The 14,711-nt window shown below is 45.9% G+C and overlaps 1 protein-coding gene across 4 annotated transcripts in view; it reads left to right on the top strand.

The window, feature by feature from the left end:
- glg1a (golgi glycoprotein 1a) overlaps positions 1-14,711 on the top strand; it is a 28,346-nt gene that overhangs the window by 5,265 nt on the left and 8,370 nt on the right. For 3 of the 4 annotated variants that reach the window (XM_018660469.2, XM_018660468.2, XM_018660471.2), the window contains exons 2-13: positions 5,725-5,754; positions 6,220-6,306; positions 7,672-7,887; positions 9,765-9,968; positions 10,236-10,307; positions 10,515-10,701; positions 11,178-11,392; positions 11,726-11,847; positions 11,928-12,029; positions 12,491-12,644; positions 12,872-12,904; positions 13,920-14,144. In XM_018660469.2, the coding sequence (XP_018515985.1) occupies positions 5,725-5,754; positions 6,220-6,306; positions 7,672-7,887; positions 9,765-9,968; positions 10,236-10,307; positions 10,515-10,701; positions 11,178-11,392; positions 11,726-11,847; positions 11,928-12,029; positions 12,491-12,644; positions 12,872-12,904; positions 13,920-14,144 (1,647 nt within the window). The remainder of the gene's footprint in view (positions 1-5,724; positions 5,755-6,219; positions 6,307-7,671; positions 7,888-9,764; positions 9,969-10,235; positions 10,308-10,514; positions 10,702-11,177; positions 11,393-11,725; positions 11,848-11,927; positions 12,030-12,490; positions 12,645-12,871; positions 12,905-13,919; positions 14,145-14,711) is intronic. The other variant, XM_018660470.2, reaches the window with a different exon arrangement.

The following is a 14,711-nucleotide window of genomic DNA, read 5'->3' as shown; positions in this document are numbered from 1 at the left end:
GTTTAATGCAACACAACTCAACCACACCACAAACCACATCCTGCAGAGTGATCACACAACTGAACCGACATCTCTGTAAAACCGCAACAGAAACGGAAGCCAAACGTATGTGGACAACTGACGTTAAACCCACCGGGCCGTGTGACCGAAAACTCTCATTTTCTGTGAATTAATAGTTTATATAGAAGTTGTGATGGCTGCTGTTTTCTCCCTCCATCCTTTTAAGCCTTTTTTTTACGGCGTTGCGTCCTGACGTTCGACTCGTTCGTTACCTCTCTCCGTCCTCTCTGACCTGGTTCTTGTGGAGGTGGAAGGAAAGGTTCGTGGTGTTTGAGTCTGTTGTGTTTTCTGGTCCGTGTCAGATTTTTCATAACTAAACCACGTCCGAGGTTTAAGAACCAGCTCCTGGATTTGTCTCAGCTGGTCCTTCTCCTGTCCGGAGAGACCCGGTTCAGTCTCACCTTTACTCTCCATGCTGGTGTTCACCTCTCTTTTTTTTATTTTGTCATCTGATCTATATCGTCACATCGCACGGCCCTACATAACGATATAAATCAAATCACTGTTTCTGTCGAGCTTAAAGGTTCCTTTTTCCTCTGAGTGAGATGTGAAGATATGATAAGGTTGATTTCTTTGTTGTAAGTCATGGACGAGTCTTACATCGTGGTGTAAAGGACGGCACTGCTTCAGGTGGTAAAACAGATCAGTGGTGTTACCTGTCTTTGTGGTTTTCAACACGATCTGCGTCTTGTCCGACTTTAAATACCCAAAATTCCTCGGACTCTTCTTTTCAGTCTCCTCGTCTTTTCAGTCTCAGGTTGTGTCCGTTTGGGTGTTGTCGTCGTCTTCGAGTTTTCGTTTACATTTTCTGTGTTATCGTCTTTTATCGTGCTCCCACTCCTGACGTACTGCCGCTCATAGCTGCAGTCATTAGCATTAGCATTAGCATTACATTTCTATCGTAGAAAACTTATTTCACGATAATTACAGTTCGTTTTCTCTCTCAGTGCTAGTTCAGACACACCAGAGCATCAGTGAGGTCCAGCACTGATGTCGGGGTTCTGGTCCAACCCGGATGAGGTCAGGACTCTGTGCAGGCCGGTCAGCTTCTTGACACCAGACCTCTGTCTTTCTCTTTATGACCCTGGCTTTGTGCACGGGGACGCTGTCCGGTTGAAACAGGAAGGAGGCCCTCCCCACACTGTTGCCAAAAAGTTGAAAGAACACTATTGTCTGAAATATCACCGCTGTCGTTAAGGTTTTCCGTCACTGGAGCTCCGGGGTTCGGCTCAGGAAAAACAGCTGCAGGCACCAAACGCACACAAACTGATGGAGTCACATAAACAACATACAACAGCAGAAACCGCCTGAGTTCACCCAGCAGCCTGTCAGATGAGTTACTGTTATAATTCATTACTGTTGGTACAGGCTCGTCTCACATTCTCCTAAACAAAGACTGGAGCTTTCAGTTTGTTTGGATTCGTTTATTTTGGTGCTGAGCCAAAGAGGAGGAAAAATAAAATGGTTCCTGGTTTGCTCAGCGACGTCCTTCTGAGCCCGTCCACTGACATTTATCCAAACCAACTGCAGCTCTGATACAGCGTCTGATACAGTGTGTTTATGGGTGTGACATGGGAATTGAATCCAGCACCAGGCGTCTGAGGGAGTGGGTGTTAGATTACAGGGAGAGGTTTCGTCAGACTGTTTGGTTTAGTTGAGTTTTATTGATTATGTCCAGGATAAAAAGTTTGTTTGAATTTAAAGCACCAGTAGGCAGATTACTGAAGCAGGTGGTTGGCGTCATGATTTAAAGGCTTGTATGAATATTTTTCAGTCTAAAAATCAATAATCAGATTAGATGAAGTGTTCAGATAATGTGTTTATTGTATATGGCTTTGATTTTTTTTCTTTGTATGTGTTGAATAAGCGGCAGGTAAAATCAGATCCCTCCCTGCTCCTGTCAGGTTTTATTTAAGAGAAGAACTGACAGTAGAACACAATAACAGATGAAAAACGATTATTAGAGTCTATTAAATAGAAATGAAAACTAAAACTCCGAGTATAATTTAACCAAAGAATGTGGAGGAGTCATATTTACAGTAACACTGACAGTGAGTGTAATGTTAAAGTGTTGTGGAGTCGTACTTTACCGCGGCTGCACGATGAATCGTATTAAAATCGATTCCGAGCTCTGTGTGAAAAATCTCAGCTCACAGGTTGTCAGAGCGAGAGGACGAGGACGTTTTAAAACTGTCGTTTAAAGAGGCTCCGACGCCTCAGCGTCTGTCGTTCATCCTTTACTCTCACATTTATTGATCCTTCAGTCGTCGGGGTTCAAACTGATCCCTAACCGGAGGAAACAGGTTTCAGTGTTTCTGGGGTTAGGTCTAATCAGGTCTAATCAGGTCTAATCAGGCTGAGGGACGCGTCGCGTGTTGGAGAAATTACTAGCGGTGTTTCATTTTAGTTTCGTGCACATGCTTTAGATTTCAACCTTCCAACCAAACCTGACTAGAAGCTAGGTGCTAGCTAAGCTAAGCTAACTGTTAAAATACAAACCTCCTTAAATTAACTCTGACCCAGTGGAATAATGTGTCTCAGACTGAATCTCTTCAGGCACATTTTGTCAGTTTTGTGGAAATAATCTGATTTATATATAATAATCTGATAATCTAATTTCTTGATGATTTTATTTTGTCGTGTTTTTTAACTTTCTGAACGGCTCCAACAGCCAGGTCCAAGTCTAACAAAGGTAGATGTGGTCGAATGATAACAGACCGCACCCAGAGCAAACATGAACCAGTGTGTGTGTGTGTGTGTGTCTGTGTGTGTCTGTGTGTGTGTCTGTGTGTGTCTGTGTGTGTGTGTGTGTGTGTGTGTGTAGTTAATTTGGTGTTTCCTGTTTTAGAGGTTTCTGCTGGATTTCACAGTTTGACAAAATGTCAGCATCTCAGGCTCTTTCCAGTCTTTTCTGTGTGTGTGTGTGTGTGTGTGTGTGTCATCAGCGGTGGTGAAAACACACACATCTGTCACACACCTGGCCTGAACACTGCCCTGTCCAGCTGTTTAATAATGAGGGGAAAAGCATGTGTAGAGTGTGTGTGTGTGTGTTTGCTGCCTCCACTCGTCCCTGATTAGTCTTTAATTGGTTCATTGTAGTTGGTTGTAATGCTCGGTGTTTTCTCAGAGCAGAGTTCTGCTGACGGTCTTTCTGCTGAGCTGATGTCCAGCGTTTCATCTCTTCGTGTAAACGATCTGCTCTCTCTGCAGCGTGAGAATCACTGGTGAACGTAGAGAAATGTCAGAGCTGGAAGGATTAGATTCATCAGTGAGTTGAAATTAATTGGTAACTATTTGGATTGAGATTTGGATTTGGATTTTTGAACCTGGGCCTTATTCTCCCGTGTTTTTTGGTGATTGATCAAGATCAGCTCACCTGGCCACCGCTCACAGCTGCAGTCCACTGACTCAGACTGTTATTGTAAGAGTGTCTGACTAAACATTAATCGGTTTGAGAACATCATGGGTAGATCAGTTGATAATAAGAAGAGCTGTTATTGCAGCCTTGATAAATGTCTGTATTTACAGCTCTAACAATCAAGTCGATTTATCCTGATCAGAAAATGTGATCTGCAGCTGCAACTGAAAATGAAGTTACTGTTTCAGTCATTTATGAAGGAAGAAAACCAGCTGCTCCTCCGGCAGTGTTTTATATGATAGTAAAGTGTTTTTTATTCTCATGCTAATGTTCACTGTTCAGGTAACACAGACACAGAATAAAGACGCTGTGTCCTCGGGTTTCCATCCAGATGATTTCATGTCGAATCATATTTAGTTCTGGAAGTTTCTGATGGTTTTGACTTCAGGAGGTCGGGGCTCAGAAACCACCGATGAAGACGTTAACGGGGAGGAAACACTGGCTTCCCTCTGGATTCTCTCCTCTGTCTCTTCATTTTCTCTCTCTCCTCCTCTTCCTCCTCTTCCTCCTCTCACCCACTTCCAATTATAGCTCAGCCTCACGCTGGTTGTTCCCAAGACGAGCTGAGGAGCGCTGATTAGTTTTAATTTAGCTGCAGTTATTAAGTGAGGCAGAGGTTTTGGACCAACAAAAGGAGGCTGAACATTTCAGTGTGTGAATGGGTGTGTTGGTTTTATCTCCTGATGTGTTCGATTACAGCTCCAACAGCTGGTCAGTGACTCTGAGTTCGATCGACACGTCGGTTTGGACTCAGACGACCTGTGTTTCCTCCGTTTTAATCGTCTGTTTGCTTTAGAAACAAACTCATCTCACCCCTGTTTGTGTGTTTTGGCTTTTTAATCAGTAAATGAGGAACTCTGGGTTTCTGAAACTCTGTCAGATCCCCTTGCGGAGCTGGAGAGACGCCGACATGAGTCACATCGTGCTCTGTAACGGTGTGATGTGATGTTTGGCTGCTCGGTCCTGAGCGTGTGCAGAGGTGGGGTTTTTCCCTGTGGACGAGTGCTCGGTCCAGAAACACAGAAAAAATCTAACAAATGTTCTGGATCAGACCGGCCGGCTCCATCCAGGTTAACACCCCACCCCTCCTTTTATTTTGGTACATTCTGCCTTTGACTTTGTCTTGACTTTACGAACAACATCATGGTGCCTTCAGGTGCCTGCTGGAGCATCAGCATTTCAGGTTGTGTTGACATAAACAAAAATCAAGACATTTAAAGTGTCACAACTTGACATTGATCAGTCATGGGGAAAATTAGCAGAGCCGCCATCTCTGGTTTTACAGACTGACAGACGCCTGGAGGAGCTTTTCTTGCTCCTAACGTAGTGAGTTGTTGACCTGTTTCCTCTGAGGCGGCGGCCATTTTCCACAGTCACTTTGCCTTCTGATTGCTCTGAGCAACTAAAGTTTCTGATTCTGATTAAAACCACAGACCTTATTTCAGACGTTTAACCAGAAACACGCTGACTTTGGGACGAGGGAACCGCTAATGCTAACATGCTAACACGCTAACTGACTTCCTGGTTTTAGGATCAGTCCTGCAGCTCTGTTCAGTTAAAGCTCCAGAAATCGTTCAGATCTGAACCAGCTCTACTGGGTGTGTCAGCTGTTCAGGTTGGTCCAGGTCACATTTCCAGGATCATTTCATTTATTTATTTTATTTTCACCTCAGTGGACGACAGAGTCGGAGCTGTTTCTAACATCTGTCCTCCTCCTCCTCACACTGCCTTTACTGTCTGTGCAGAGCATTGTGACACTTGTGTGTAAGTTACACTGTAAATAGGACACTCATGCTTAGTCAAACACACAGACGGCCTATTCCTGGCCCAGGCTGCGGCTGCCATGTGGTAAACGGTCAGAAAGTCTTCAGTCCATCTGCAGAGCCGTTATTTCAGACACAGACTCGGTCCTCTGCTGTGTCGGAGTGCAGCAGTGATTTGGGGTTTTCTCTGGGGGGGGGGCAGCCTGTCGGTCTGCAGGCGTTTCGGCTGCTGGTCGAGGCGGGAAGTCAGACGAGGTCACCTCAGGTCAGCGCAGCTCTGCATGAAAATAACTCAGCGGCCACATCAGCCGAGTCCTGAGTCAGGGGGGCCGGCTCTGCACCTCCCCTGCAGCTGATGGAGGTTTAAACAAAGCCTGATTCTGCTGCCGGACTCAGCGACAGTCACCTGAACGCACCACGGGCTGTGTGGGGAATGTTACAGGCTGCTCTAACCTCTCCTTTCTCTCTCACTTTCTCTTCCAGGAAACGGAGATTGCTGCCGAATGCAACCATGTAAGTGTCTCTGCTTTCTATGCCACACCCAGAAACACAATTTCCCAGCATGCATTACGTTCTCCTATAATTACCATGCGGTGTATGTTGAGTCCAGAGCATCAGGAAGACGTATTTATAAGTATGTTACCTGTGTTCACCTACACACCCTCTGGAAACATTATACATCAGCACCAGACTCCATTGATAAAAACAGGAATTTTACAGAGCAGAACACAGGAGCTGCTGGAAAACCACTGCTCCATCTGTCAGTGTGTTTCTGTGCTGGTGTTACAGCAGCTCCTGTGTTCTGTGAGGAGAAAGACTCTCTGCTACTTTCTGCTGTAGGTACACTGTGCTGTATTTAGTCAGAACCACACTGGACAACACAGTATTTACTGCCCCAGGATTTTGTCATGTTGATATGTATATTAGGGTTTGATTTGTGATCAGAAAGTGAAAAGAAATATCTCCTCTCTCTTCCAGCTGCTGTGGAACTACAAGCTGAACCTGACCACCGACCCCAAGTTTGAGTCTGTAGCCGTGGAGGTCTGCAAGACGACCATCTCTGAGGTCAGTCAGTCTGAACCAGGGCCCAGGAAACGACAGAGAAACTGGTAGTTGAATGTTGAAGAATCTCACCTGTGTTTTCTCACCTCGCTCCTCGACCAGCTTCCTGTACAAACAGCTGCAGCACAGAAACGTTTCTGCACAAAACAAGATTCATCAGAAACTGTTTTTAAGTGGAGTCCACAGTCTGTTCTCGTCAGCCCGCCTCACTGATCTATGGCAACAAACTGATGTTTTTAGTGTCTGAATTTCAGTTCATTCAAGTTAAATATGCAGGTGCAGTCAACACATGTCACATCTGTGGGAAGTGAGTGTACACCACATGTTAATAAACAGGAAGCTGTGATCTGTACGATCTGCGTCTGTATCAGCCGTGAAGTTATTTTTAAAACGACTCCGATGCTGGTGAAGCTTCCTGCAGCCGCTCTGAGTTCATCAGTCCTTTAACTCACACGTCTGTGTTTTAATCTGCTTCATCGTAGCTGCTGACGAGGAGCCAAACACAGATTAAAGCAGCTGCTGTGTGATAGTAGCTCAGTCTGTATGAATGGATCGCAGTGTAAACACAGAAAACACGAGTCTGAACATCCACAGAGAAACCTGGAGTAATTTAACTTCCATCATCTGTTTTCTTAAAGCTGCATTAACCAGAGTTAATGTGTGGTGCGTTTACTGTTTGTTTACAGCAGCTGTTTTTAACAAACTCTAACAAAGTCTAAGTGTTAAAACATTCACAGCTTTATCAGGTGATGATGTGTCACTGTTGTTTCCAGCTGGTTGCTGAATAAATGAATCGATGCAGCTTTGAATGAGCAGAGTAAAATGAAGGGACGCTGTTGAACTGAAGAGTTAAGATGATGTATTAGCACATAAAGATGTAGAGAAGGTGGAGGAACATGTGCACAGAAGGTTGGTTGAAGTTTTCTGAAATTAAGATGCTGAAAGACTGAAAACTGGTCATAAATAAAAATGGGTGATGCTGAGGCTGCTGTTTATTCGTACGGTTTAAAGTGACACCTTAAGTCTCAGGAAAGGTTCCTCGGGTTTGGTCTGACCAGTAGAGGAGGTCTCAGTCTCAGGATGGTTCAGACTTCAGATCAGTTACAGGAAGTTGAGGATAACAGGTAGAGAAGTAAAACTGAGGAGGAGGCGAAATGTTTAACTGTCACTTGGTCTGACGACAAAAGTTGACTTGAAAAAATGGGTAGAGAGTTATTTTCTGAGAGGATGAGTTGAATCGACAACATGACGCCCGTCTGTGTCAGGTAAAGAAACCACAACTAACCAGATCAGACGGAACAAACATGAACCTCGGTCTGTGGTTTCATGCGTTTGTTTCAGTCCTAACGTCGCCTCTGCTCCTCACAGATCAAAGAATGTGCGGCGGAGGAGCTGGGGAAGGGCTACCTGGTGTCCTGCCTGGTCGACCACCGCAGCAACATCAGCGACTACCAGTGCAACCAGTACATCACCAAGATGACCTCCATCGTCTTCAGCGACTACCAGCTCATCTGCGGCTTCACCGAGAAGTGTCGCGACGACATCAACGCCCTGCGCTGCGGCAGCATCAGCACCGGAGAGAAGGTGAGCCGTCCTCTCTGAGCAAACACCTGCATCGTATTCACTACAGGAGGGACTCTGTGGCCGGATGAAGAAGAAATATAAATCTTCTTTATTTGGCCGAGAGCAGATTAAACAAGGTTCGTGGTTCTGGTTCATGAAGTCTGGAGATGGGAAAAATGCTGCAGGAAATGCTTTGTTAGCACAGCTTCCTCCCTGCATGAATTTAGTCAGAGATAAGATGAGTATCTGCAGAGTCACTGCTGTAAAGACGTGGTCACAGGAGAAGAAGCCGCTGCTCAGACTTCAGTTAAGATGTGATGTTGATTACAGTTACTCATGTTGTAAAAGTAGAAAATGGTCATTATTCACTTCAGACTTTTTGTGACCTGGACATTTAGAAATTCATCTGTTTTCTGTGTAAAATCAGGCGAAGTTTTCATTTAAATAATACGTCGTATGAATCAAGGTTTTCATGTATTTATACTAAAGTTACACAGAAGATGAAGAAATGAGCAGATGTGAGAGATTTCTTTCACACAGCAGTGTGGAGTATCTCTCCTCCTCCTCGACTCTCACATGTCGTCCAGCTCACTTTTCTCAAACCGCCGGTATGAGACTCTGACGATCACAGCGCTGACTTCTCCTCTGCTCTGTGAAGGAACGTTAGAGGAAACCAGCTGATGTCAGCTGGTTAGTTGGCCGCCTGTCTTCTTCCTGGACCTGAAATATTCCTACATGAGACCATGACGTTTCATGGTGTTCGTTGAAACCGGTTCCTTTTTCCTTCCACTGAGTTTCATTAACGATGAGCTGTGTCGTCAGGGGTCGTGGGTCTGATGAACCGTCATGGCTGCCTCAGCGTTCAGAGTGACTCAGCTGGAACGAGAAGAAGTTCGTCAGCGAGCTCGGAGAATCGACCTCGTCTGAACGTCTTCCTCCTGCCGCTGAGCCCAGCTGAACCTCGTAAGCCTGTTAGACACGCGGGTTATTATGGGATATCGCGTCGGCACAATTAGAACTCGGAGCAAATGATTTATTTGTCGGCGGGAGCGGAGCTGGTTTCATTATCAGGAATTTGTGCGGCTCGGTGCGGAGATTAGACTGACCGTGTTCACTGTGGATATAACTGATACAGCTGAGTGGAAATATATCAGTGATATTAGTGAAAGTAAAATCTACTGAGTCACTGTTTATCACACAGTTAATCTGCAGAAACACAGTGAAAAATATCTTCACATGAAGAAGCTGAACTGTCAGAGTTTTTTCTTCAACATTGAAAATCAGTCGTGTTTCTGTTTTTAAAGGAGGGAAACGTTCAGTGTTGATGATGAGAGGACGACTGGAGAAGAGTTTGTTCAGTCTGTTGGAGTTTAATAATTTAATAATGAATGAACATGTTTACAGGATGTGTGTGATGTGTTGCTTTAAGCCTCTCAGTCTGAGGCGGTAGCTGCTGTTGTACGAGGACAGAGATGAAGTATTCTGCCTGGTGAGAAAGTGTCGGTGCTACAGTCTAAATAAAAATGTCTGCAGGTTGTGAAACAAACTCCCTCTGACTGTTTCTAACTCTGATATCCAGCCAGGAAACTGACGCAGATATCAAGGTGAACGCTGGGTTTTAACTGAGCTACAGTTCAGCATCAGTCTGAACACAGACTCTTCCATTCATATCGAATCACAAACAGCAACTAAAATATCATCTGACATTTTTGTTCCTGAGCTTCAACCAGACATTTCGATGAAAAACAGACAAAAGAGCCACATAATGATAAACTGTTTGTTTCCATTAAAGCAGCAGTGTGTCAACCTGCCTCCTGTTTGTCTCACACTCCCTGATGCTCTGATATTAAACTGCTGTAACTCTGGCCTGACTCTGACCTTTGCCCTCTGCCCTGCAGGACATCCACTCTCAGGGCGAGGTGATCGCCTGCCTGGAGAAAGGTTTGGTGCGGGAGGCCGAGGAGCAGCCGGGGGCGCACGCCATCAAGGACGAGTGTAAGAAGGCCATCATGAGAGTGGCCGAGCTCTCCTCGGACGACTTCCACCTCGACCGCTACCTGTACTTCGCCTGCCGCGAGGACCGAGAGCGCTTCTGTGAAAACGTGAGTTTATGTTTTCAGAATTTGTTCTGGTGTTTTACACTGAGCCTGAGTGCAGCGTCCACGTTTGAAAAGATGTTGAATCTGCTCTAATTAGAAACTCATCACATTAACGATCAGGCAGATCCTTTATTCTTTATTTTAGTGCCATTATCAGGTGATCACCTGAACATCACCATCATCTTCATCTCTGACACTAACATGACTCATTATTCACTGTTAAAATAATTCAACACATGAAACCGCTTCTCTTTTCTTTTGTTTTTTCAGACTCTGGCCGGAGAAGGACGAGTTTACAAATGTCTCTTCAATCACAAGTTTGAGGAGGCGATGTCCGAGAGGGTGAGAGACGTTCGCTTCGTCTTTCTCCGTTTGTGCTTTTTTAATTTGAGCATCTCCAGAGGGAAAGTTTAGGAAACGAGTTGGATTCGATTTAAAACTCTGATGTTTGCTTTAGTGTGAAATAACATTCTGCTGATGCTGAGGGTCAGAGAGAGAGAGACTGGAGAAACCTGAGCCGACAGTTATTAACTCTGTGTCTGTCCTCAGTGCCGCGAGGCGTTGACCACCAGGCAGAAGCTGATCGCTCAGGACTACAAGGTGAGCTACTCGCTGGCTCGAGCCTGCAAGTCGGACCTGAGGAAGTACCGCTGCAGCGTGGACACCAACATGCCCCGAGCCCGGGAGGCTCGTCTGTCCTACCTGCTGCTCTGCCTGGAGTCGGCCGTGCACCGAGGTGAGAGCCGCCGTCCGTCACACAGACCGAGACGATTCTCAGCGAACCTCCCGTCTGTTTCCGAAAACCTGACGATACGCAGCGAGACGCTGAGCAACTGTGTCATAATGTGACTGATGAAGTGAGCGCTGTGTCCTGAAGTAATCTATTACTCAGACTCAGCTGTAACTCTGACTGTTCCATCTCTGCAGTACAGACGTTAAAAACTCAGCTTAAACTGAACTAACCAAAGACTTAAAGCTGAAATCTCCTGTACAGAGACTGAAAACACTCAGCAGCCTAGCAACAATATTTCTGTCTATTACAGCCGTTATGTTTCCTTTCTCTCTCGTGAGTGTGAGCTCTGTATCGAGAATCAAACCGTCGATCGAATCGTTGGTGAAAAGAAGAACAAAGTTCCTCTCACGATTTCAGCAGAAAAGAAAATGAATAAAGAAATTCTGAATTTATTTTTTGTTTCTAACGTGTGTTTCCAGGTCGCGTGGTGAGCGGCGAGTGTCAGGGCGAGATGATGGACTACAGGCGGATGCTGATGGAGGATTTCTCTCTGAGCCCGGAGATCGTGCTGCACTGTCGCAGCGAGATCGAGGGTCACTGCTCCGGTCTGCACCGCAAAGGCCGAACGCTGCACTGCCTGATGAGGGTCGGCCGCGGCGACATGGGAGCCATCGACCCCAACTGTCAGAGGGCGGTGAGTCAACGCAGACCGTAACCTGGAGCGAGTCCGTCAGAGGGAAGACGGCTCGGTCTGTCGTTTACTGAGGCTTCATCTGATGCACTTCACTTTTAAAACACTTCACTGTCCAGTAATCAGACTCAATACAGTCACATGGTTATTAAGGAGTAAAGAGGTCAGCTGATCGTGAGAGCTCAGGTCTGAATGAGTTCAGAGTCGTGATCTCAGACCTTCCTCCACCTCTTCCTGCATTTCCCAGAATGCCTTTCAGCACCCTCCGCTCAGAGCCGAGCCTCCAGCCGGTGCAGTTTTTTCTGACCGTTCTGTTTTTTTTCCTCTCGTCCTCAGCTCCAGACTCTGATCCAGGAAGCCGACCCCGGAGCCGACTACCGCATCGACCGGGCTCTGAACGAGGCCTGCGAGTCCGTCATCCAGACCGCCTGCAAACACATCAGGAACGGAGACCCCATGTGAGTCCTCCTCAGGTCTCTCAGAGACTCGGTGCCTTCGGTTTTCAGACGTGAACGTGTTTGTGTTGTTGCTGCTGCAGGATCCTGTCGTGTCTGATGGAGCATCTGTACACGGAGAAGATGGTGGAGGACTGTGAACACAGACTGTTGGAGCTGCAGTACTTCATCGCCAGAGACTGGAAGTAAGACCTGCTCACACTTTTTATTTAGTTCATTCTCCTGTCTGACAGAAGGACCTGCTCTGTAAGGACGGCAGCTGTTAGCGGAGCTGCTGCTAACGTTAGCTCAGCTTGTTTGTAGCTCAGGATTCAGGAGCTGAATTGTCCTCAGCAGACAGTAAAAACAGCTTGAGGGTAAAAATGGATGTTCCTCTGTTTGCTCAGCGTGTTTCTCTGATCACTGAAGATCCAGACGTCTGACGACTAAAATCCCTCCTCTGGTTAAAGATGGCTCTGTTGGATTAGAAAGTTCAGAGAATAAACATGTTGTGTTTTTAGTTCAGGTGTTTGAAACCAGGTGTCGTCTGATAAAACCAGAGCAGTTCTGCAGGTTTTTGATGTAGAAAATGAAAAGTTTGCATATGACATATCACCACGTCCAGTAGTGTGTGTAGTAAGTGTGTGTGTGTGTGTTTGTTCTCCAGGCTGGATCCCATCCTCTATAAGAAATGTCAGGGCGACGCTGCTCGCCTCTGTCACACTCACGGCTGGAACGAGACCAGCGAGATGATGCCGCCCGGCGCCATTTTCTCCTGCCTGTACCGCCACGCTTACCGCTCGGTGGAGCAGGGACGCAGGGTGAGTGTCTGCTGGAGAGTCCGGTCTGAGCTGTTTGAACCTGCAGAATCGGCTCAGACGCTGGTTCAGGGATCACTGTGGCCCCACAATAAGACTCTGAGCTCCTGCTGTTTGGTTCAAAGCATCAGATAAACACATATTTATTACAGCAGGTTGTTTGTATACAGAGGAAAAACAAACAGGATGTTTGTGTGAACTTTCTCACTGACCAGAGAATATTCTCACAGCTTCCAGATGAAGCAGAAAACTCCGGTTTGACTGTGAGTACGTCCTGTTGTTAAACCAACAACGATGATGATGATGATGATAATCACAGGAAGCTGTGTCACAGTGACTGCTGCTTAGAAGGGGAAGTAATTCTTCTGTAATTGTGTTGTTGCATGTGGGAGCTGAAGAGAAGTGAAGCTGCTGAAGAATCAACACAAAGAGAATCTTTGAATCCAAATCAGCTGCGTGACACGTTCTTAAAGTGATACTCCACCCAGGTTTAACGTTTCACTATCAAACTGTGTCAGTGTGGACGTTGTAGTTTGACCTGTTCACTATTTTCCAAACAGCCACGTCTTCTTTAAAACACAGTTCGATGCTCGTCTTCTGTATTGAAGCTCGGTCCACAGCAGTAAACTGCTGCAGTGGACATCAGTTAATGACCAGCAGCTGTTTCCATCATCGATTCATCTGCACATTCTTTTCTTCACTAATCCAGTCTGTAAAGTGAGAAGGTCCACGAGCTGTTGCACACTTCTGTCTTCAGACTTCTGATCGATCTAAAACAGATGAGTCAAAGACAAAACACTAATCAATTCACTGATCATTTCATCTCTAGTCTTTTCGACAGGCTGTTTCCATGTCTTGTCTTACATGGTGCAGAGACGATGAGCTGATCGGTCGATCAACAGAGAATCAATATCAGTTTATTGATAAGTGACCAGGTGATTTCAGTCGTTTAAGCAGAAATTCTGCAGATTTTCATGGTTCAAGTTTCTTTTGATGCTTTTCTGAATATGAGCTGAATATTTTTGGACTCGAGGTCAAATTAAAAAAAACCAGACATTTGAATTCTTCTTGTTCTTTGGGAAAATAACAAAGTGACTGATGAAGAAAATAATGTGCAGATTAATAGATGCTGAACTACCTGCTATCTTCAGTCTGGATTAAAACAGTGTACAGGACTGACCTTTAATGACCCAGCTGCTGAAACCCTGGAGTGGAGGATCAGTTTAAGACGTCTGTGATTAGTTTTTCTGACCTGACGTCCTGCTCGTCCTCCTGCAGCTCTCCAGAGACTGTAAGGTGGAGGTGCAGAGGATCCTCCACCAGAGGGCGCTGGACGTGAAGCTGGACCCCGAGCTGCAGCGGCGCTGTATGACCGACCTGGGGAAGTGGTGCAGCGAGAAGACGGAGGCCGGACAGGAGCTGGAGTGTCTGCAGGACCACCTGGAGGACCTGGTGTCGGACTGCAGAGACGTGGTGGGAAACCTGACGGAGCTGGAGTCCGAGGTAACTGCACCATCCCATAATACTCCCCCTGGTTCAGCAGCTGAGGACACACTGTAATAACTCAGGTCTGTGAGTGTTTCTCTGTTGCAGCCGTCAGGACCTGTGGCTTGATTTCATATATTGATCATTGATCGGTCGACTAGTTAGATTTTCTTTTAAAAATGAAAAAGTAAAATAAGAAGAAAACTGATCTGAGATGGTAAAAGTTCCGATTATTAAACCTTGTTGTTCTGAATCAGATGACACAGACATTTTATTCATATTGTTCACTGAGGTTCTCTGAGGCTGTGAACAGGTGAGCACACCTGTCTGCTTTCTGTGACAGATGACACCATGAAACTCAGGAAACTCTATTACTGATGTATTGATCAGTTCTGATCAGTGTTTGTGTCTGACTCTGGTTGTCGGTCGGTGTGGACAGATCGTTCTTTCCCGACCCTTCAGTTTTACCTGGAGACCTCTTACAGGTGTGGACCCTCAGGTTGGGAACCTCTGCTCGGTCCTGGTGGATTAGACTCAGGTTCACTCAGACCTGACTGCTGTGATGTGACTGTGTCCTGTGTTTCG

The sequence above is a fragment of the Lates calcarifer genome, linkage group LG10, assembly GCF_001640805.2.
Source record: "Lates calcarifer isolate ASB-BC8 linkage group LG10, TLL_Latcal_v3, whole genome shotgun sequence".
Classification (NCBI taxonomy): Eukaryota; Metazoa; Chordata; class Actinopteri; family Centropomidae; genus Lates; species Lates calcarifer.
The sequence above is the reverse complement of the archived record's forward strand: the minus strand, read 5'-3'. Positions and strand labels throughout refer to the sequence as shown.